This window comes from Sus scrofa, chromosome 1, assembly GCF_000003025.6.
Source record: "Sus scrofa isolate TJ Tabasco breed Duroc chromosome 1, Sscrofa11.1, whole genome shotgun sequence".
Taxonomy (NCBI): domain Eukaryota; kingdom Metazoa; phylum Chordata; class Mammalia; order Artiodactyla; family Suidae; genus Sus; species Sus scrofa.
Genome location: NC_010443.5, coordinates 186,683,559 through 186,707,039, shown reverse-complemented (window position 1 = coordinate 186,707,039; position 23,481 = coordinate 186,683,559). Strand labels below are relative to the sequence as shown.

The 23,481-nt window shown below is 42.2% G+C and overlaps 1 protein-coding gene and 1 long non-coding RNA gene across 2 annotated transcripts in view; one reads left to right on the top strand and one right to left on the bottom strand.

The window, feature by feature from the left end:
• Positions 1–19,243, top strand: part of SLC35F4 (solute carrier family 35 member F4) — a 264,496-nt gene extending 245,253 nt beyond the window's left edge. The window contains exons 5-8 of the mRNA XM_003121828.6: positions 9,490–9,615; positions 11,481–11,673; positions 15,786–15,875; positions 18,244–19,243. Of these exons, the coding sequence (XP_003121876.5) occupies positions 9,490–9,615; positions 11,481–11,673; positions 15,786–15,875; positions 18,244–18,485 (651 nt within the window). The 3' untranslated portion in view covers positions 18,486–19,243. The remainder of the gene's footprint in view (positions 1–9,489; positions 9,616–11,480; positions 11,674–15,785; positions 15,876–18,243) is intronic.
• The window catches only part of LOC110262255, a 144,503-nt gene that overhangs the window by 5,750 nt on the left and 115,272 nt on the right, over positions 1–23,481 (bottom strand). The gene's annotated exons all lie outside the window — the stretch shown is intronic.

Genomic DNA, 23,481 nt, shown 5'->3' with positions numbered 1-23,481 from the left:
AGGTAAGATTACCAGACAGGAATTAATGTCACTAATAATGGCACAATGCTGTTAAAAGTAGCTATAGATCTAGTGTGACTAATCTGGAAATGGGACTAAAATCAACAACTTGTACTTTTGGGTACAAATCTTTTTTTTTCTTTTTCTCTCTTTTTTTTTTTAGGGCTGTACCCATGGCATAAGGAAGTTCCCAGGCTAGGGGTCAAATCAGAGCTACAGCTGCCAGCCTACGCCACAGCCACCAGCCTACACCACAGCTCAGGGCAAAGCTGGATCCTTAACCCACTGAGTGAGGCCAGGGATCAAACCCACATCCTCATGGATCCTAGTCAGGTTCATTAACCGCTGAGCCATGAAGGGAACTCCCTTGGGTACATATCTTAATTGAACTGCATTAAACTTCCACCAACCACTTCAGTTCTGAGTTTTTACTCCTTTCAGAAGTAACATGGATTTAAAAGTAAAAAAAAAAAAAATCTGTATATTAGATTGTACTATGTTAGATTGACTGAAAACCATTCAGATTTAACGAGCTAGATCTCATTCATATAATCTGACAAGCCACTATGATGAAAACATTGAGTAAACAATTCCTTAGAAGGAGGTCCAAATGAATAGCCTTTTTCCAGAGGATAAACATCACACAATTATTGTTCTCTGAAAGAGATGCCCAAGATTGGATCCGAAACATATTTTGCTATCAGAATACTGCTCTGGGAGTTTCTGTTGTGGCTCAGTGGCTAACGAACAAGACTAGTATCCATGAGGACGCTGGTTCGATTCCTGGTCTTGCTCAGTGGGTTAAGGATCCAGCATTGCCCCTGTGAGCTGTGGTGTAGGTCGCAGACGCAGCTCAGATCTGGTATTGCTGTGGCTATGGTGTAGGCTGGCAGTTACAGCTCCAATTCAATCCTTAGCCTGGGAACCTCCATATGCCGTGGAGACAAAAAGACAAATATATATATATATTGCTCTTGTTGCAATAATTCCAGGGTCCTTGCCCCTCTAAATGCTGAAATTCATGTCTGTATTATAGAGAGAGAGTTTATAGTAGCCATTCCCTAAAAACATTTTCCTTAATAGCCAATTAGCAATTAGCCAATGCCAGCTATATCTTGGGAGATGCTGCTCAGAAATTCAGGGCTAACGCATGACATGAACAAGCAGTAAGAAGCTATGGTAGAAGACAAGAGAAACTCTGAATCAGTCCATGATGCTATTAGACAATACCAGATATGGTCCCATACTCACTCTCCACTAGCTAATGTTGGATTTTACACCCAAAGGGCTTAGCATCCTATTTTTACACATGGAGCATTGGTACTGGCTGTCCACAGAAGGTACCCTGACAAGTCCACCTTTTTACATTCTTCACTGATCCATTTGGTTTGGGCTACATCATTTGTAGGGTCCGGTGAAAAGAGAAAATGCAGGGCCCCTACTTTAAAAATTTGTCAATAATTTCATGATGGCAAAGACAAAGCATCAAATGAAGGGTGGGATCCTTCAAATCCTGCGGCCCAGCATCTGCCCAGGTCATGTGGCCATGAAGCCAGCTCTGCCTCTAACTCTAACACCTAGAATAATACAAGGGCCAAAGTAGGGACTCAATACATATTTAAGGATGTAGTGAATGAACTCATGCTTATAAGATCTTTCTCTTTTCTATCTACTGCCACCATGGATCCCCCATGAGAATTTGGAGAGCCTTGTCAGAAGAGAGGGAAAGAAATGAGATTCAGGGGCTTTTCTGATCTTTCAGGGGCACATGAATACCCAAAGGAAGTCAATACATTCACTATTAGATTTACCAATTAGAAAATCAGTTGTATTAGCGTGAATGAATGCATTTAACCCTGGAACTTACTTAAGAAGGAAGTCATACCAGAAGAAGCTCAATGTTTATTTGAGGACTTTGAAGGGAAAAAACTCAGTTGTATAACTTATATTTAGTTTTAGGAAACCTGCTGAGAAGCCCCAAAGCATTGCCATTTAAAAACTGGCATCTGTTGTGGGTTGAATGGTGGCCCCCAATAATATGTCCCCCTCTTCAACCCCAGAACCTGTGAATGTGACCTTGCTTGGAAAAATGATCTTGCCAACATAATTAACATAAGGATTTTGCAATCATTCTGGATTATCTGGGTGGGCCTGAAATCTAATGACAGGTACCCTTATGGGAGACAACACAGGAAAGACCCACAGAAAAGAAGGAGGCAATGTGACTGCAGAGGGAAAGAGACTGGAGTGATGTGGCCGCAAGCCCAGGAATGCTGGGCAGCCGCCAGAACCTGGAAGAGGCCAGAAACGTTTTCTCTCCCAGAGCTCTTGTGGGGAGCATGGCCTTGCCTGATGTTGAACTCCTGGCCTCTGTAAGAGAATAGATTTCTATTGTTTTTAGTCACCAAGTTTGTAGTAATTTGTTACAACAGCCTCAGAAAACTAATACAGCATCTGTAAGGAATGAGACCTGATGAAAAAACTGTGAAGTAGCCAATAAGCTCTTGTTCATAAATGCAGAAATTAAGACATCATAGATGACAAAAGAGTTAGCCTTGATGGCATCGGGTGTGCCAGGAGAAGCCAGATATTTCTCTTTTTAAATGGCACGAGATGCTTCACTTCTCATCGGGAAGCCCAAGGAAGAGTTTAATGCCGTGTTCTAGGAGAACGTCAAGGTATAATTTTAATAATGCCCATAATCAGGCCATGGAATAGAGGAAGCACCAGAACATATTCCACATTTTGCTTTTTGACACCATCAGCGATTCCTTTCCTTCTGAGACATACCAAGAACATACTTAGGCCATTGGAGAAATTAAAGGAGGGCAGATAGAATAATGACAATACAAACACAGATTGCATTGCCTTCATCCATAAATAATCTAAGACGCAGCCTGTAGGCGATGTCACGCTTGGACTACCCTTTTTTTAAATAGTCAAATGGTTGCTTTCAGTCATCAAATCAAAATTTCTATTTCGGACTCATTCTAAGTCTTCAGTCACTTAGAAAAAGATGGTTTTTGAATTACATTTCTCATTTGTGTGATCCTAAGAATGATCATTCTTAAAATGAAATATATGACCTCCTCTACTTATATTTTTCATGTCAAAATAACACCATGAACAGAATGAAGGGTGCTTTAAATTATAATATCAGTAAATACAGGTTTATCTAGAGCACCAATTTGCCAGAATTAGCAATGTTCACCAAAAAACTATATATTCTGAATAACTTATTAATATTTAGTTACCTTGGAATACTGATTGGATTACAAATGGAAAGATAATCTGTTATACCTTTAGTTTTCTTTTATGAAACCCTTTCAACCAATTTTTTTTTTTAATTTTTATGGTCACACCCATGGCATATTGGAAGTTCCCGGGCCAGGGAATGAATCCAAGCCACAACTGTGACCTATACCAATTCCTTTAATCCATTGCACTTGGCTGAGGATTGAACCTGCACCTTTACAACAACCCAAGCTACTACAGTTGGATTCTTAACCCACTGCACCACAGCAGGAATTCCCCTTTCAATCAATTTGCCATAAAACTTTGGTATGTTAAAAAAAACTCTTGCATGAGTAGTTGTTTATAGCCAATATATGATCATCACATGGGAATTAATAAACTGGTTTAAAAGATTTTTTTTAATTGAATGTTGCTAAGTGAGAATCCTGCTATTGCAGCTTTGAAGATGGGTGTTTTCCCACATCCATGATCCCGTCTTGTTCGCTAGAGTTCTTAAATACATCAGAACCAAAGAAATTGCCTTAAAAAAGATTCTCCTCAAAAAAAAAAAAAAATGAGCCACTACTGCAGGTTTTCTTCTCTGTTGCTGGTGTCTATTTCACTCCAATGAGAAGTAAATGTCAGACTGAAAAATTAAAACACTTCCTTTCAGATCTTGTCCCTCCCTTATTTTTTATAATTTTAATTGAATTTTTTTTCATTTTTAAATTTCCTTGAACACATGAAGAAAACTGGTGAGCAGTGAATGGTTCAGAAGACCCCAGCTTTCTTAGCAGGCTTAGGAAGTGAATTGGTGTCCCCTCAGCTAGGCACCCACCCATTTTCCAGGTATAATTACGTCCCTCTGTGCTCAGCTTTCCCAGCTACGGCTCTGTTAGAGAGTTTCCTCCAACTGCCAAGAAATGACTGGGATACGTCAGTTAAAGGGAATCTTTTGTTGCTTAAACTGCTCCCTCTGAATTCAAATTGGGCTCCAGGGCATTTGAAATCAAGATCCTGGAGCTGAGTTGCTACTGATTTGTGTCAATAGCATATATCTGGCTAAGAGTCACAGCAATCTTTTCTTTCCCTCTTGCCTGTGGTTGACATTAATGCAGTAAGAATTCATTCCTGTGCCTTGCAAAAGACTCTGTCCAGAACCTTCCTGCTTTCTGGAGGAGGCAGCAGAACATGGGTGGTGGGAAGAAGCCTCTTTCATCCCCCTCTGGGCAGCAGATTGATTCCTGAATATGGGGAGGGGAGAGCTGAGTAGGAAAGCCTCTCCAATTTTATACCATAAGGAATCCATAACCCCTTCAACAGGGTGCAAGCAAAATGTATATCTACCCTCCACACACACTCTTGAGTCTTTCCTTCTGTGATTTCTTCTTTTTTTCATCCTGGTCTCCCTTTGGGATCATTTTCAAGTGGATTTTATTTATATAAAAACAGATGTTGGGGGCAGGGGGGGGAGGATGGGAATCTTAGTTTGAGACTCAGACCTGCCCCAGGGACTCGCCCCCTCTCCCCCCAAAACACAAAGTATCTGCACAGCTGTGGATTGCACACCTCTTTCATTTCTTACACTTCAACTCTTGTCCACTTCCACTGGCTCTGAATAATACAGATGGCTCTTTTTTCTGGAAACTTACATGTACCACATGGGCAAGTTTAAGGATTCTATGTAGCCATGGCTCCTTGAAAATGGACTCTGGTGTCTAAATACACTCAGAGGGAACCAGGAGTGTCATCAGTGCAGGTCTCATTGGCCAAGCTCTTAATGCATATCCCACCTTCAGCTGCTGACCTTGAGTCTTGAACTTGGGTACAGCCCCTGCTGGCAGTGTGGTTTTGAGACCCTTTCAGAACCTTTCAGAACAGAGGCAGAATTGAGATTCAAGGTCTACTGTGAGCAGAGGAAGCTCCTCCATGCCCCACCCACAAGGCAAATTAAGGAAAGCAATTGGGGATACAATTAGAGGAGCAATCAAAGGTTCATCTCAACACCCTGAACCCTAGAAGTGCCAATATGGTTGTGTGAATAATAGTCCTGGAAATCATTTGTAAATGGGAAACACAATGAAATGGGACGAGGCTTGTAAACCCTCCTGGAGATTCAGAGAAGGGCTGGAACCTTGTGGGTTTTGAAGCCCTGAGTCAAAAGAGGAAAAAAAAAATGATAAAACAAAAACAGCCACAAGCCAGATGTTTCTCAAGCCTTTATCTGTACAAACCAATTCTTTGAGAGGGCAAAGAAACCTAGCTTTCAGATCTCATTGAACTCTCTATGGGTGGGATGTAACTCAGTGAGATCACCAAATGACCAAATGTTCACTGTGAAAACTCTGTTTTAAGAATAGGCTCAAACAGCCTCATGGTCCTGACAGTGGAGGTGGAGGCTCTCAGAGGGGGCTGAGCCTGCAGAAGAAGGGGAGTGGGCTCAGGCAGTGAGGTCACTCAAGTGGCATGCAAGGATAATGAGCTAAATCAATCCTCTTCCTCGGGGTGCTCACCCCAGGGGGGCTGCACTGTGCTGTAAGAGGACCCAGACATTTAGAAAGGTAACAATAAAGCATTGGCAGGTTTATGCTCACTGCGGTTACTAACATTCCCACCGACATCCGATTCAAGTAACGGTAGTGGTGGGTTTCCACCTTATGTAGACCTCTGGTTGGTTATGGAGTTGGAATTGGAATTGGTTGTGAGGAGAACCATGTTTTTCTGAAGCCACACAGGTGGCACCATGCCTGGCACCTATTCAGCACAAAAGTCCCTAATAGGGATGCCAGCATGCTCAGAAGCATGTTTGAGGTTGTCAGCACATGGAGATGCACATGTGAGCCCTTCTGACACAGTATTAAAGCCCTGGCTCCATACCATCACATTTCTGGGGTCCTGAGCCCAAGAAGAATCGTTCTGTGTTTTTCTGTTGAGAAGAGAGACTATTAATCCTTCCTTCATGATTGATTATTTCAGAAAATGCATGTGATTCGGGCCTGTGCTAGGTTTACTTGTTTTCTGGAAATCTCAAGAGTATTTACTCTGTGGTTAACCAGTGATGCCAGGCAGAGCCACTCTGGGATCACCTGAACAACCACTCTAATGGACTTCCATCCAGCATTGCCCTGCATTTTCAAGATTAGCTGACCTCCCTTCCCTTAGTTCCAATTGTGTAGATAAGAAACATACCAAAAAAAAAAAAAAAATTTAAATATGGCAGCAGTAGAGGACTTGTTCTATCAGATAGTTGTGAAATTTAAATAGAAATATGGAAAATAATTTAACTTATCTTTCCCCCCACCAGGAAACCTAAATAACCTATAAATTATTAACCGGCAAATAACGGTTCAGCCCACAGAGAGGAGTTTTTCTAACGTTGCGAATATTCAGATTTTCATGCTTTTAGAACTTAACAGCATTGTCTGGCCCCCTGAAGTGAAAAATGCTTCTCTCCATGAATGCAATTCGATGAGACACTGGTGTAATTGATATGTCAATAAAAGTGGTCCAGGCTAATATTTTTGCAAGCCCTTGAATATAACAACGTAATGGAGATCTTTAAGAGGCTCATCATGGTTATAATTTTGAATTGCTATAAAATTATGTAATCTTTGTCCACATCCAATCCCTAGCTTGAGGAAACTTAGGATAGAAAAATAGTACAAGGGTTCCCGTTGTGGGAGTTCCCGTCGTGGCGCAGTGGTTAACAAATCCGACTAGGAACCATGAGGTTGCAGGTTCGGTCCCTGCCCTTGCTCAGTGGGTTAAGGATCCGGTGTTGCTGTGAGCTGTGGTGTAGGTTGCAGACGCGGCTCGGATCCTGCGTTGCTGTGGCTCTGGCGTAGGCCGGTGGCTATAGCTCCGGTTAGACCCCTAGCCTGGGAACCTCCATATGCCACCGGTACAGCCCTAAAAAGACAAAAAGACAAAAAGATCAAAGAAAAAAAAGAAGAAATATAGTACATATGTGTATTTTTACTAGTGGCTGACTCAGGAAAGGAAGAGTTCCCAACCAGAGTCATATTCTGGGCATAATGATAAATGTTCAACACTTTCCAGTGTTTTGGGGTTTTGATCTTTTTTGGTAGAAACTATTTGTTTTCAGAATTCCCTAAGCCAAGGATTATATACAATTTCCCAAATATTGTATATTATAGAATAATTTTAATAATTTTAAATATGAAATAGCACATCATATTAAAGTTCATTAGGATTAACCCAGGGTTCTATTATCCCTGTCTTGAAGAAACCAACTGCTTATCTGACCAAGAAAACAATTGATGCTTGGTAAAAAGAAAACAAATATGACTTCAAATTTACTCTCCTACAAGTTTCAGTATTTTGAGGGAAATACTTTCACCTGTGAACATTAATTAAACACAAGAACAAACTAAAAACTGGCGGTATCTAATGTAACTTTTATTCCTCGGACATCCAAGCACCCAAAGAAATGCTGCATATCCTTGGCGGAGCCATAAATCCCCACATCAAAGAAAATGATAACCCTCACAGAATTTCCAGCTCTAGATAACCCCTTCGCCATGTTTATTTATGAGTCTATTACTTCCTGTTTGGAAGATTTCCTTGACACCTCATGGTGTATGTATTAAATCTTATTCCCTATAGTTTGAGGCACAGTCTAACTGGGATACACGCCTGGAAGCTTTAGAGACTGTGATACACACTCAGCACGAGCAGTGCCTCCCATCAAGCAGCCTCCCGTATAACGCTTTATGAAGACAGTTTTTCACTGCTGACAAGTCAGCGTCTGTTCTCAAGTACTCCTGCTGTTTTTCATAAAAGACGCTTTAGTGTGGAGCTGGATCTGAAACTAAGTGTGCATGGCTTCTGGTGGCCATTAACAAAAGAAATGCTTTAAGAGCATCGAAATGAGATGTGTCATCGTTATCACACTTTGCACTGGCCTGCAGCACATCTACAGTTACATGTTAAAGATCTACATTGGGTGGTAATGAATAATTCACTCGTAATGTTTGAAAAGGTTCCCCCCCCGGCCCCCACAACATCACATATGTAAGAAAGCGATTTACAGAGGAACTGATTTACTTGGGAATACTCAGAACTGAAATTTAATGAAGTTAATCACCATGTGTATTTAAATTTCTCACAAAGTCACATTGTGATTTTAAAGTCAGTGAGACTATTTCACGAGGCAATGACAGAGTGTTCCGTACTCCAGGGTTGTTAATTTTACTGTTTACTATAGCTTTAAAGTGTTTTCCTGGAGTTCCCATTGTAGCTCAGCAGTAACGAACCCAGCTAGTATCTATGAGGACACAGGTACAATCCCTGGCCTTGCTCAGTGGGTTAAGGATCCAGCATTGCTGTGGGCTATGGCATAGGTCGCAGACACAGCTTGGATCTGGTATTGCTGTGGCTGTGGTGTAGGCCAATTCGACCCCTAGCCTGGGAACTTCCATATGCCTCAGGCATGGCCCTTAAAAGACAAAAAGAAAAAAAAAGTTTTCCAGGAGATCCAGTTCAAGATAAAGAAACAGATGCAAACTAGCTTTTCACTGAAGTGGACTCCTATTTTGAATATACCAAGGATCATATTAATTTACAGTAAACCATTATGATTTCAATCAAGTTATTAATATTTCACTTTATGCAGTGAATGCTCTAGCATAATTGGATAAAATCATCTTTGTGTTTTAATTTGCATGGAGACAAAAGGAAGAACTAGCCTCCGGTGACACTGCAAACTCAGCTTGCTTCTCATAAATCATCCTGAAAGATTATTCTCTTTTCCTTTTTCTACTTTGGCCTTAAATTTGCCTCTTAGCTGCATCAATATTATGTCTCCCTAATCAAGTTCTGGTTATGTGGAGATCTGCAAACACTTGCACTGACCCAAGGAGCTGATTAAAATGTATGCCAAAAATGTTTGAAGAAAAAGAACACAGTACAGGTGAAAATGCTAAGAAGTGACTTCCTATTAAATTGATTTTGCCGACATGGACATTCATCTCTAGGAAGTTGAGCTAAAAAAGTTAAACTAAAATTACTAGCCTGTATCTAGGATGTGAGCAGCTTTTCTGTTCTCTGCCTGGATGTCTCATGAGCATAGAGATTTCTCTTAGATGGACCCTTCCTTTATTTAAACAATGATGTACAAGAGGTAATTGGATTGAGGAAGCAACTAGCAACTCCCATGCAGTCTTCAACTTCTTGCTCTGGGGTATGGAGGCATCGATTAAAAAACAATTTTTTTCTTGTCATTCTACTTGACAGATAGTTGCCGCAATAATGGCGATCACTGGCATTGTCATGATGGCATATGCAGATAATTTCCACGCTGATTCCATCATAGGAGTGGCATTTGCAGTGGGCTCAGCCTCTACATCTGCACTGTATAAGGTATTTTGTGCGCCTTCTTGTGTAGCCAACTGTCATTTGTAGCTTAGATTTTTATGTTATGAAGGAAGAAAGGACAAAGAAAATCTTGGCTAGAAATTTTTTAAAAGATGTTTTAAATAATAATAAGTATCAATTATTGAGTACTTGCTACAGGCTAGGAAATTGCTGGAAATTTTCACCTGTGTTCACGCACCTTTATGAGGCATAAGAACTTATCCCCACGTTCCACGCCAGGACACTGAGACTTTGAAAGATTTAGTAATTTGCCCAAGAGCATATAGCCAGGAAGTGATAGAGCCAAGATTTAAACTTGATCCAAAGGCTATGCTCCGTACTCCCCAACCTGTCCCAAATCATCAACTCATTATAGCTGGGCTGAGAAAGGCTTTTCTTCCATGTTTTGTTAGTTTAACTACCTAGGGTCATTATTTCAACTACTATAAGGTGAGAAAAATAGCTTCCTGTTTGCTTCGTATTAGCCCCCTGCCATGTCATTTGCTAAATGGAGAGGCTCTTTTCCTCTGTGATGGATACTCTGGGTATGTACTGTGTACTTACAGCTCTTTCTCTACCAGAGCTGCCTGTCATCAGTGAAAGCTCTATTCAGAGTCATTACCCCTGACTTCAGAAGCGAGGACCAAGAGAGAAGATCTAAAGGGTTATTCACCAAAGCTCTGCTTTTCAGAGCCAACTTTCTGGATGTAGCTAACAGACTGCTCCACTTTCACCTCTCTTGGTGTTTCAATGAAAATCCTCTCTGAAAGGCAGAAAATTCCCTTTGCAGCCCTCCTGGATGCCTGTTCTGATGATTCACCACCTCTGAGACTCAGGGGACATTGTATCTATTTCCATATTGACATTTGCTGGCCCATTGATTCTGTGACAAGCTTGACAAGTGTTCATTCAATCACCGTTAGTGTCTAACTTGCCCCTGACACTCCACTGAGATGTCTGATGTGATGAAGGACCTGCACATGCTCAAGTTCTCTTGATTAAGTCTCTCAAGAGAAAAAAATAATACACTTAGTTGAAACTCAAAGCAATATCTGGAATTGCTCATGCCTAGATGGCTCTTTTATAGAGTGAATTCTTCTGACCACGTTACAGATGTATTCATTCTGGGAATGGTAATATTTGCTGACACACATGAAATCGGATGTGTACCACAGAAAAGATCTACTCTGTGCTACATTTTTCGAGGATTAATAAAGGAAGCAAAGGGGTTAAAAAGCCAAGAAATGTGAACTAGAGACCTGGCTCCTCCCCAGCCTGATGTGTGATTTTAGGTTAGCCGTTTACATTTCCTTGTCATCTTTCTCTGTACACAGATTTATAATCCGGGAGACAAAAACAAATTTATTCTGGAGGATAAATACAATATTCGTGAAACTATCTTCAGCTTGGAGAGAAAAGTGCTTATAAATCCAAGGCATCATTATTATTTTCTCCCAAGAACATAATGACAGGCTCTCTCTGTCCAATTTAGTTTTCAGTACCTGTCAAAATAAGGGTAAAATAAATCCCATGCTTGAAAGGGAGAACTGATGGCATCTCAGTGCTCGAGGTGCCTGGGCTTGTCTGCAGTCTTACTCATCATCCATCCTATACCCCTAACTGATGGTGGTACTGAGCACAGTGTTCAGGATCCCTGTGGACCAACGTGGTCTTCGTCTTACGGCATTTGCTATTTCATAGGCAGGCCAATAGGGCATTTGCCATCCTTATCCCAGCATTTAGTACCATGGAAATGGTGGGATAAGAAGATATAGAGCATAAACTCTGGGCCATTTAATTCATGATGTAGAACTTGCCTTTCTGATCCAACAATATCTCTGTGTGGCTAAAGAGTTTCTTTCCCACTCTAGGTTTTGTTTAAGATGTTCCTGGGAAGTGCGAACTTTGGTGAAGCAGCACACTTCGTCTCCACATTGGGCTTCTTCAATTTAATCTTCATCTCCTTCACCCCAGTCATCCTGTATTTCACCAAGGTGGAGCATTGGTCCTCATTTGCTGCTCTGCCGTGGGGCTGTCTCTGCGGGATGGCAGGGCTGTGGCTGGGTAAGTGGCCCCAGGTTTTGCCTTCCATCCCCTGAGTCACGTCTTCTCTGCTTGGATAGTTAAAATGTCACAGGAGGATTATTCCCTTGGGCACCCCTGTCCTCTTTTTCCCAGGCTTACGTAAGGTTGGTTAATGGTTGAAACGTTCATTGAAGGCTAGTGCTTGATTAGATCAGAACTGTCCAACTAGTATGGGTTAATCTTCCATGGGTTAAAGGGCAAGGTGGAGGTCTAGGTGACTCTGATCACCACTGGTCCTCAAGCAGCCTTGTCCATTTTCCATGATGTGCCAGATGATGTCACTGTGTTCCATGCATGGCACAGTGTGTTGGGCAGAGGGAGAGAGTGGACAGGTCAGTCAAAGAACTCAAATGGATCAAAATGGCAGGAGCACCAAGTGCAAGAGGAAAAGAGAAGGAAGGAGATGACATTCAGGAGGCAGGCAGGTCGTGAAGGGCCTGGAAAGCCACATTGAGGGAGTTGGATATAAAATCCCCCTCAGTGTAATCTTCGGTGACTCCCTATATTGTTCCTTTGGCATTTAGCAACCACCTGTTTTGTGTAGGATTCTGAGGCCCCTGTGATTAATAGCTGTTGCTCAATTTAAGAGCTTCTGTCTCTGGACATCGCTATGAAGTCAAATGTCAAGCAAATGTACTGGCTTCTGTATGAAGCCAGGAAGAGAATGCCAAAGAATCACTCATAGCTCATTACAAGGTAATGATCAGATTTTCCTCAAAAAAAGAAAAAAAAACCATTCAATGATCTTTAACCAGGGAGGTGACAGGATCATATCTGCATTCTAAATAGTCTACTCTGGCTGTGTCTGGAGAATGAATTTGAGATCTGAAGCTCTCACCAAGAAAGAGAAGAAGACAGAACAGGATGAGTGGCCTTGCTAAGCAGGCTGTGTCTAGTGGATGACCAAGAAAAAAAGTCACCTTGAGAGTTTTTCATGTTCTCTCTCCAAAATCCCTATAACTCTGAGGCTGTCTGCTTCACCTGAGCAGCCAAGGGGCTCCCATTCTCAAGCTGCACTATCACTTGATGTGAGAGGAACTTCAAAATAACAAGCCTGCTCCTTTCTCGCCAAGCAGTCAAACAACAAATACCCAAAGGATTCAGTGTCTCTTGACTCAGAATCAAGCCATTTTCATTCTACTCCTTTCCTCATTCCACCTGAGGACAACACCCTCCACCTGCTCCGCATTCACCTGCCACACTAAGCCTGCAGGACATCTGCCAGCCCTCGGCTGACCTTCTTTATCAAGGTGACATAATCTGAAATACAATCTGAAGCAGCATTATGATCCCTAGGAGGGAAAAAATGCCCTTATTTTCATTCCCACAAACACAGTGGGTCATCTTTTTCTACTCTGGCCCTCATCCCTAAGGGAAACTCTTAAACAAGACAGGAAATGCTCATTCCATTTTTGGATGGTCTTATTTTGTTGTTTTTTGTTTTGCTTTTTAGGGCCATACCTTTGGCATATGGAAGTTCCCAGGCTAGGAGTCAAATCAGAGCTGCAGCTGCCAGCCTATGTCACAGCAACTCAGGATCTAAGCCACATCTGTGAGCTACATCACAGCTCACGGCAACACTGGATCCTCAGCCCACTGAGCAGGGTCAGGGATTGAACCTGTCTTCTCATGGATACTAGTTGGGCTTGTTTCCACTGAGCCACAATGGAAACTCCCTTTGAATTCCACTTTTGAAGGCCAAAAAAAGTGCAGTTACAACCTGTCATAACCCATGCTAACTTGAGTAGAAATCAATAGCAGTCTTTCCATAAGACCAAACCCCCCTAATTTAAAGTGCCTAGATCATTTCTGATTCCAAACAATCTATGTGGGAATAATCATAACCAAAATTTTCACTGACTCTTGGCCCCAGCCATGCACCTGTGACCTCCAGCTTGCTGCCAAATAGCCCTCCATCAACATCTATCCCTTGGCACGTCTAACATGTGCTCCTAAGCATTTCTGTTGGGACCGGGCGTCACCCATGCTAGAGGGCCTTGTAGTTCTCCACCAGGCAGCCTGGTCCCATACTCCACCCCCACCCGGCTGAGAGCTCCCCACCCCCCAGGCCCACCCCTGGTGCCCTGAGTCCTCTCTGCCAAGGTTGCTCTGTGACAAAATGAGTAGACGGCCTCTCTGCTGTTGGTTACGCACCCCAGGGTCTTACAATCTTCAGCACTTCTGCTCTTAAGTTTTTATTTCCACCTTCTCCTCTCCAGAGGGAGTCAGATATGATCTAGTCAGGGTGGGGCTGGGAGACAGATTCTCAGAGTACACAGCAGGCTATACTCTGACCTGCCTCCACCACCTGGAACTACAGCTCTACTTTGCTTAGGTTCTGCCTCCCGCCCTCAGGTTGGCCCATCTTCCAGAGAGTGCCCTAGCCCATATGCAAGTTGGTGTCAGCCCTTCCTCTGACATGGATGAGGCTCACTTACACTCCGGCAGGGGCCCATGCTACAGAGAACATGCTGGCTTATATGTGCTTGTCCTCAGGTTGTCAAAAGAGCTTATAAATTCTACCTAAAGAACTAAGGGGGGAGTCCCCATCGTGGTACAGTGGAAATGAATCCGACTAGGAACCATGAGGTTATAGGTTCTATCCCTGGCCTCACTCAGTGGGTTAAGGATCCGGCGTTGCTATGGCTGTGGCTTAGGCTGGCAGCAACAGCTCCGATTGGACCCCTAGCCTTGGAACCTCTATATGCCGCAGGTGAGGCCCTGAGAAAAGAAAACAACAACAAAAAAAGAACTAAGGATAAATGGACAATACATTTCAGTGAAGCCACCTGGGTCTTGCTGCATGAGAAAAGCTCTGTTCTCAACCAAAGACCAATACTGCCTTTCAATCTGCTAAAAGAGCCAGTTCAGCCAATAAAATGATAGTTGCAGTGTTTAGCAGAGTCTATGTTGTGTTTAACACATTCTGGGTTTGTTAGCATGTGCCTTATTTGACCCTCTGAGTCTCAGGAGGGAGCTGAGATGCTGGAATATTCATTCCCCTTGCAACTCTGTCATGGAGGAGGAGGAGTCATTAACTGAGGAAGGCCCTCTGTCCTGACTGCCACCACCATTGTGTGGAAATTATAAAAAAGCCCAAGTCTTGAGAAGTCCAACTCCTTGTCTCTAACTAGCAAGCATGTTTGACCCCAGATAGCTAAGTTAGTGAGCTGAATTAAAGGTAACAGAAGAATAAACATTGTCCTAACTGGAATGGTTCTAGAACCATCTTTGGTTCTACAGAGATATGGGTGGGCAACATATTGAGTCATTTACATGAAGATCCCTTCTGAACTGAGGCCTTTTCGTAATTCATACTCATTTCTCTAAGCCCTCAAACAAATGTGGACTTTAAATCTATTCAAACAATCCTATGTCATTTATCATTGTTTTTCTTTTTGAAAACAAGTATTTTTGATCATTTTTGCATAGATGATTATTTTAACTTTATATTTAGCTAAAAATGTCCAAGGATATGAATTCAAGAGTATGAAGTTATACCCTCAGGTGGTTCTGTGGACGTGCCCTGGGGTTATCTGTGCACAAATCAGGAAGTGGAAAAGGTCCCTGGGGTTGGATGTCTTAACATTGAATGCATTGTTCTTTGCTCATGTGATGCTCACCCCAAGACAGAGAGAATAAAGCAGCACAGGCCATCTTGGGACAGATCATGTGTTAGGCAGTAACACCAGGGCATTTTGGTTACCCAGGAATATGGCATGATATAGTCAAGTAACAGGAAGAAAGCCCCAGTCAGTCACCAGCTTTCAACCTCTGGTCCAGCTCACCTTTATAGTGCTAACAAGCAGTGTAGTGAACTCTTTCACCTCTTTGCATGGCTCCCCACTCCCTCTGCCAGCCAACTGGTAAGAGATCAGGCAGCCAGGGTGGCAGAGGAGGAAAAAAGAATGTGACTGTTTCAGGTGAGATAAACACAAATCCATCACCAAGACGAGATGCTTAGTTGACCAATGGTGCAGAGCGTTTAGAAGGCATGTTTTTAGCAAAGACACAGATTCTTTGACATTGAGAAGGACAGAGCCCAGCCTATCAATTCCCCTTCACCCCATATATCCTCCTTTATTTTATAGCCTTCAACATCCTGGTGAACGTCGGTGTGGTGCTGACATACCCAATCCTCATCTCCATCGGGACAGTGCTCAGTGTTCCTGGCAATGCAGGTACGGGTAGGATTTGACCTGTGCGCAGTCTCTTGCTTGTGTTTCTTTTACACCCTAACTTGTTTCTTCAACCACTTGTAAATTATGTCCCTTGCCTGGGAAGATGTTTCTAAATATCACAAAGGTGGCAGACAACAGAATAACTATGCAGCAGATTTAAAATTTGTAGCTACAAACACTGTTTTTACTCAGTCGTGCTTTTAGAATTAAATACCACATGTAGCATTTGGGTTTCATGTAATCTCCCTGACAACCTAATTTTGTGGTATTTTTAGAGGAAGTCCTATGCAAACAAAAGGCATCCCAGCACAGGACTCTCAAGCCAACATCACTAATGAAAGTATAGGGAATGTACAGGGTGTCGGCTCCCCATCAGACAACCCCTGGGGAGCCAAGAAAGCTTCTCCCGGGGGGCACAGCAGATGGCCCTCTGGAACAGATAGAGGAAAAAGACACTTGACCCCCTTTGGGGATAAAAGGAGAAGCTATTTTTCCAGGAAAATATTTCTGGTGAAAACTGACAGTGGAACCATTAACAAGTGTGTTTTCTGAATGACTATCCTGTCTAACTTTAAAATTCTGTATTTCCAAGTCTTAGGTAGCCAGAAAAATTAACAATTTTTTTTAGGGCCACACCCACAGCATGTGGAGGTTCTCAGGCTAGGGGTCCAATCAGAGATGCAGCTGCCGGCCTACACCACAACCATGGCAATGCCACATCGGAGCTGTGTCTGTGACCTACACCACAGCTCAGGGGAATGCAGGATCCTTAACCCACCAAGTGAAGCCAGGGATCAAGTCCACTTCCTCATGGGTACTGGTTGGGTTTGTTACCACTGAGCCACAATGAGAACTCCAGCAAATGTTTATTGAGGGCTTACTGTGTGATCAGAACTTCTACAGAAGAGACTGAAAACAAAAAGATATTGTTCCCATAAGAAAGTTACACTGAAAATGGAAAACAAAGCCAACATACATGAAATTACTTAGAACCCTACAATGCAATCTATCATTAAATGCCAAATTGTGTAATAGGCTCCAAGAACTGTACGATATTTAAAGGAAAGTGTCAGGAAGGAGTGGCCATATCAGGGGATTCCATTCATCCATCTATGGATTTATTCATTCAATAAATAATTTCTGAGCCCTTGGTATATGCCAAGAAGTGTGCTAATACTGGTGACAGATCCTGAATAAGACATGGTACCTGCCCTCAGAACCATGTAGTATAGAAGGGAGACAAAAGGAATTGAGTAATTGCAATGTAGAGAGAATAGCTTTGATAGAGGCATGTACTAAATGCTCTGAGAGCACACAGGAGTGGCATCTAAGGAGGCTTCCTGCCAGAAGCCTAAAGAGAAAGATCTACCACAGGGTTTAGCTGGATAAAGTGGATATAAGGAGGGAAGAGCATTCCATGCATATGGAACAGCAGATATTTGATTACTACTGTATATACTAGCATGTAGATGATTCCACTACTAGATACATGCCCCTCAAATCTGAAAACAGGAACTCAAAGATATCCTTGTACATAAATGCTCATAGCAGCACTATTCACAGCAGCCGAAGATGGAAACACCCAGATGTCCATCAACAGATGAATTGATAAACAAATTGTGATACAATGGGATATTATTCAGCCATACAAAAGAATGAAGTGCTAATACATGCTACAATATGGTTGAACCCCGAAAACATTATGCAAAGTGAAAGGAGCCAGACACAAAAGGTCACATATTGTATGCTCCCATTTATATGAAATATCCAGAAGAGGTCCCAATGGGACCATGTCCATACCACACAGGAGATTTGTGGTTACCGGGTATTGGAGTTGGGGTAGGGGACTGAGGAGTAACTGTTAAAGGCTTTTTATTTTGGAATGATGAAAACATTTTGGAACCAGATGGAGATGGTGAGTGGACAACATTATGAATGTACAAAATGCTACTAAACTACTTTAAAATGGTTAATTTTAACTTACATGAGTTTTACCTCAATTAAATATCTTAAGAATAGCATGTGCAAAGACCTAGTCATTAATAAGCTTGGCTCATTTAAAAATATCTTCAGTGGTCCAGTGAAACTGGAGATACATAAAGGGATGCAGAGGGAAAAGTACTAAGAACTAACACTGCAGATGTTATTATATCAATGACATTTGCCTCGGAGGGAAACTAGGATTTAGATAGAAGGAACAGAAAGACAATGGAGAGAGCAGTGTCGATAATGCTATGGAAAAAGGAAAAATGAGCTTGAAAGAATAAGAGAGACTTCTGGAAATCTCTAGAAGTAGCCCTGACTTGGGCCATTTGTTTTCAGAGAAGCTTAGAAACAATCATTGACTGACTTGATGTTCTTTCCCCAGCTGTAGACCTCCTGAAGCAGGAGGTGATTTTCAACGTTGTCCGCCTGGCTGCTACCATCATCATCTGCATTGGGTTTCTGCTGATGCTGTTGCCTGAGGAGTGGGATGAAATTACCCTGAGATTCATCAACAGCCTGAAGGAAAAGAAGAGTGAGGAGCATGTGGATGACATCACTGATCCCAGTGGACACCTGAGAAGCAGAAGCAGAGCCAATGGGACCGTGTCCATACCACTGGCTTAAAGAGGGACACATTTTGAATGCACGTGTATGTATATTCTGTGAATATAATAACATTTTCTCACTACCTGTACACTCAAACGACAGTATTATCTCTGAATTTGGATAAGTCATATGTGAAATAATGCCAACAATAAAAGTTTACATTTATACGCTTATCGAGGAACTGGTGTAAAAAAAATCATAATAAATTTTTTATTAAAACATATTCATCCCTGTTCTATTGCTTCTGTTTGTGGGAAGGGGGGTTTCCCCCCTAGTTTGCAAAGTTTCCTGAAAATAGGAAATTCTACTAAATCATGGGCTTGTCATTATCTTTTTCTCACCTGGAACTGAGATCTTTTCATCCAGAGAAAATTGCGTAAAAGGAAAATACATGAAAAGGATACACACTTTATATATGTTTAAGTGCAGTAAGAGCCTTCAATTTGAAAGTAATTAAACAGATATCAACAGAGCATCTTCTATTTCTAAGACCTACACAAGGAACAATGAAGATATGAAGATATACAAGACTCCATCCGTACTTTCAACATGCTCAGAGTAGTACTGATCATAAAAGAGGTTACAAATATCTCTAACATGAGGCAGACATTTGAAAATGGTACAATGCTTCTAGAGAGCATATCTCTTACCAGCTATCACTAAATCTTTCATAGCCAAGTTTTTTAAAGAGTTTGTTCACATTTGCTGTCACTAACAGTTCCATTCACTGTTTTTTATTTTCGATTTTTTGATTTTCCAGCTGTCTGTCTTTTTTTTTTTTTTTTTTTTTTTTTTTTTGGTCTTTTTGTCTTTTAGGGCCATACCCACGGCATAGGGAGGTTCCCAGGCTAGAGGTCCAATCATAATTATAGCTGCAAGCCTACACCACAGCCACAGCAATGCCAGATCCGAGCCATGTCTGTGACCTACACCACAGCTCACAGCAACACCAGATCCTTAAACAACTGAGCAAGGCCAGGAATGGAACCTGCAACCTTATGGTTCCTAGTCAGCTTTGTTTCCACTGTGCCATGATGAGAACTCTTCCATTCACTCTTCAACCCACAGAAAAGCATCTTCTGCCCCCATCATTCCTCTGTGAAGTGAATTCACCAAAGTCAGCAATGATGTCTTTCCTGCAAAGCTGTATTGACACTGTTCAATCCTTACTTTACTATCCTCTCTGTAGCATTTGACATGATGACCACTCCTTTTTCCTGCAATAGCCTCTTCACCTAGAGCCCATTCTGGTCGCCCAGTTCTCTTTCTGCCTTACTGGCTGCTTTTCTGGACTCCTCTTCCCAAGCTGGTCTCACCACAGTCAGTGCTCAGTCCTTGCCCTTGTTTGCACATCACACAACACTCTCTCCTCTGGAAATCTCCTTTGCTTCCATGGCTTTAAATATCATCTGTGTAGTGACGGCTTCATAATAGCTACCCCTAGCCCAGATGTGCCCCCTGAGCTTCAGACCTGACCATCCAAATGCCTTGTGCAAGCTCATTTTGATGCCTCACTGTTGGCTTCACATTCAAGGACAAATTTGAGTTTATCATCTCTCCTCAGACCTACTCCTTCCCCTCCCTTGTTCCCTGTCTAGGTTAATGGTACCAACATTAACTGGCCACCCAAGCCAGGGCTCAAACTTAACTTCTGCCTTCCTTACCCTCCACATCTAAACCATAAGTCCTGTTGATTGTTTTCCTTAATATTTCTTGAATCCATACACTTCTCTACTGGGCTACCTATTCTATGACCCTCTCATCTCTTTCCCTGATGAATGAAATACTCTCTTGACTGGTCTAACTCCCAGTATGGCCTCTCTCCAATCCACTTTGTGTTCTGCAAAATGACTTTTCTAATACATGCATTTTATCGTTCTCTTTCCCTGTATAAAATACTTTAGTGGCATCTCATTGTCCTCTGGCTAAGGTCCAAACATATCTGCAGGCCATTAAACATGCAGAGTTCATCACTGACTGGCCCCTGCATGCCTCTGGTGAAGCAATATCCAGAACATTCTGTGATGATGGAAATATTCTATATCTGCACCATCCAACACAGTAGCCACAACTGGCTATTGAACTCTTTAAGTATGGCTAACACAAGTGAGGGACTGTATTTCTAATTCTATTCACTTTTATTTAACATTAATTTTTTTTTGTCTTTTGTCTTTTTAGGGCTGCACCCGTGGCATATGGAGGTTCCCAGGCTAGAGGTGAAATAAGAGCTGTAGCCACTGACCTACACCACAGCCACAGCAACATGAGATCCAAGTCATGTCTGTGACCTACACCACAGTTCACAGCAACACCAGATCCTTAACCCACTAAGCAAGGCCAGGGATTGAACCTGTGTCTTCATGGATGCTAGTCAGATTTGTTTCCACTGAGCCAAGACAGGAACTCCTTCTTAAGTTAATTTTGATAAGCCACATGTGGCTCTTGGCTACCATATTGGACAGCACAGCTTTCACTGCACCACCTCCTAGGGGCCCCCTGGAGTCCTTCTGCTTTAGTGACACCAGCCTTCTTCCATCAAGACATGTTCTCCTTCTTACAATTTCTTTTTCTCTCTCATCACCTGAATAATCCTTACCTAGACTTCATGACATGATTTATTCCTACTTTTGTGGAAGGTGTTTTCTTACCCCCCAAGCTGAACAAGGTGGCTTCCTTAGAAACCTCTGTTTACCCCTTTATAGCACTGGTCACCCTCTGTGGTGACAGTCAGTCTATTCATCTGAGTTTCCAGTAGACCATGGGTTCCTTGATAGCAGGGACTGTGTACCATTCATCACTGTGTTTCTAGCATACTGCCTGGCCTTGAAGACACTCAATAAATGAATGAATAGATTGCTTTATGCTGGAGACTCACCCCTCCCCCAAACTGTATTAGATCTGTCTTAGTCAAGGACAGACATTCTCATCGATGAGATTGGTCATGGATGAGAAAGCAAGGACCAAAAGGGATTAAATGCGCTACAGCCTTTGTTGTGTTCTCACAAAACACCAATTTACTGAACTGATAAAAGGCACTTCTTCCCTAAGAGGCTGGTTAAGTCAGGGCATCTAGCAATTTAAGATAATCTACGCTTTCTGAGAAGTTTAGTACAAGAAGCTGAGCCTTTCTGGCATCTGTTTTACTATCCTTTTTTTATTCAAGTGGCCCCAAAAGTGTAGGTGAGATGGTCATGGGGCAATAAAAGAGAACTTGGGCTATTATGCCTGCTGGGTGGGTATTGTAATCAATAAAAACTGTACATTTTTTTCATCTGCCTTTTTTTTTTTTTTTTTTTAAAGCAAGGACAGGAGTTCCTGTTGTGGTTCAGCAGTTAATGAACCCAACTAGCATCCATGAGGATGCAGGTTCAATCCCTGGCCTCGCTCAGTGGGTTAAGGATCTGGAGTTGCCATGACCTGTGGTATAGGTCACAGACACAGCTGGGATCTGGCGTTGCTGTGACTGTGGGGTAGGCTGGCAGCTATAGCTCCAATTCAACGTCTAGCCTGGGAACCTCCATATGCCACGGGCATGGCCCTAAAAAGACATACATACATACATATATAGTAAAAAGCAAGGAAAGTCTCCTGGCATTGATAGATGACATGATATTTTTTTTTTTTTTTTTTTTTTTTTTTGTCTTTTGTCGTTGTTGTTGTTGTTGCTGTTGCTATTTCTTGGGCCGCTCCCGCGGCATATAGAGGTTCCCAGGCTAGGGGTTGAATCGGAGCTGTAGCCACCGGCCTACGCCAGAGCCACAGCAACACGGGATCCGAGCCGCGGCTGCAACCTACACCACAGCTCACGGCAACGCCGGATCGTTAACCCACTGAGCAAGGGCAGGGACCGAACCCGCAACCTCATGGTTCCTAGTCGGATTCGTTAACCACTGCGCCACGACGGGAACTCCCGACATGATATTAATTAAAACAAAAACCATGACACACTCCAAGCTTCATGAAAAATAGTAGAAAATAAATGAAGTATATTAATAGTAAATATGAATTAATTCATTATCTAAGTAGTGTTGATTTTGACTATTTAAATGTCACGATGGTACAAACATTGCTCTTGCCTTGTTTTAAAATTGCTATTAAAATAGCAGTAATCACTGGCCAAACCACTCTAGTGCCTTGCTATTAGCATGGCATTTAAAATTGCATTTTTGACATCTTTAAGAAATGAGTTGTTTTGCTCTTTTTGATGATTCATTTTGAAAAATGGAGTCAGCTACCCTGGAAAGCACTAATTCAACCTGTAACTGATCACTGTAATTAGCTCAGTCTATATTAAGAAAACACTTCCCTTATGGTATTCATTCATTTATTCATTCAAAAATGATTAAGTTCTACTTCTCGCTCTGAAGCAGGGTATTCTGTTGGATTATTACCCACAGGCCTGTGCCTGCCTCTAGAGCCGTGCTGTCTAAGGGGACTTTCTGTGATCCTAGAAATGTCCTCTCTCTGCACTGTGGGGAAAGGGGTACAAAACGTACAAGAAATGGGCCCTGCTTCCAGAGCTTCAACCTTTATAGGTAAGTTGTTTTCATGGCAAGTAAAACAGCAGCGATCACAACTTAGACATTTACTGAAGTCACTTTGGGAATGGGAGATATTCTCTTTAACTCTGGTGAAGTATTCATAAATAAAGATAATAATACCTTCCCTTGCTCCCCCTCAGGGTCATTGTGAGAGTCAGATGAAATAGTGTGTTTCAGTCATTGAATAAATATGGGTGGGCCTCCTATTGACCTATGATGTGCCTTCCATGAGCCAGGTCAGTTGGGTCTGAGGATACTGACAAAGTCCCTGCCCTCAATGGAAGGATCGTGTTGAGGTTCCTATTATCTTGTCTCTTTATCCAAACCTGGGTCCTCCCCACAGTCTAGGAGGCAATGGCTTCTGAGGGTGATTGAATGGGCAACGCAGTTCGGGGATTAAAACACCCAGGTGGTAGTCTGGACTCTACAATTTAGACATGCAACTTTGGCTAATTACCAACATCTCTCAGCCC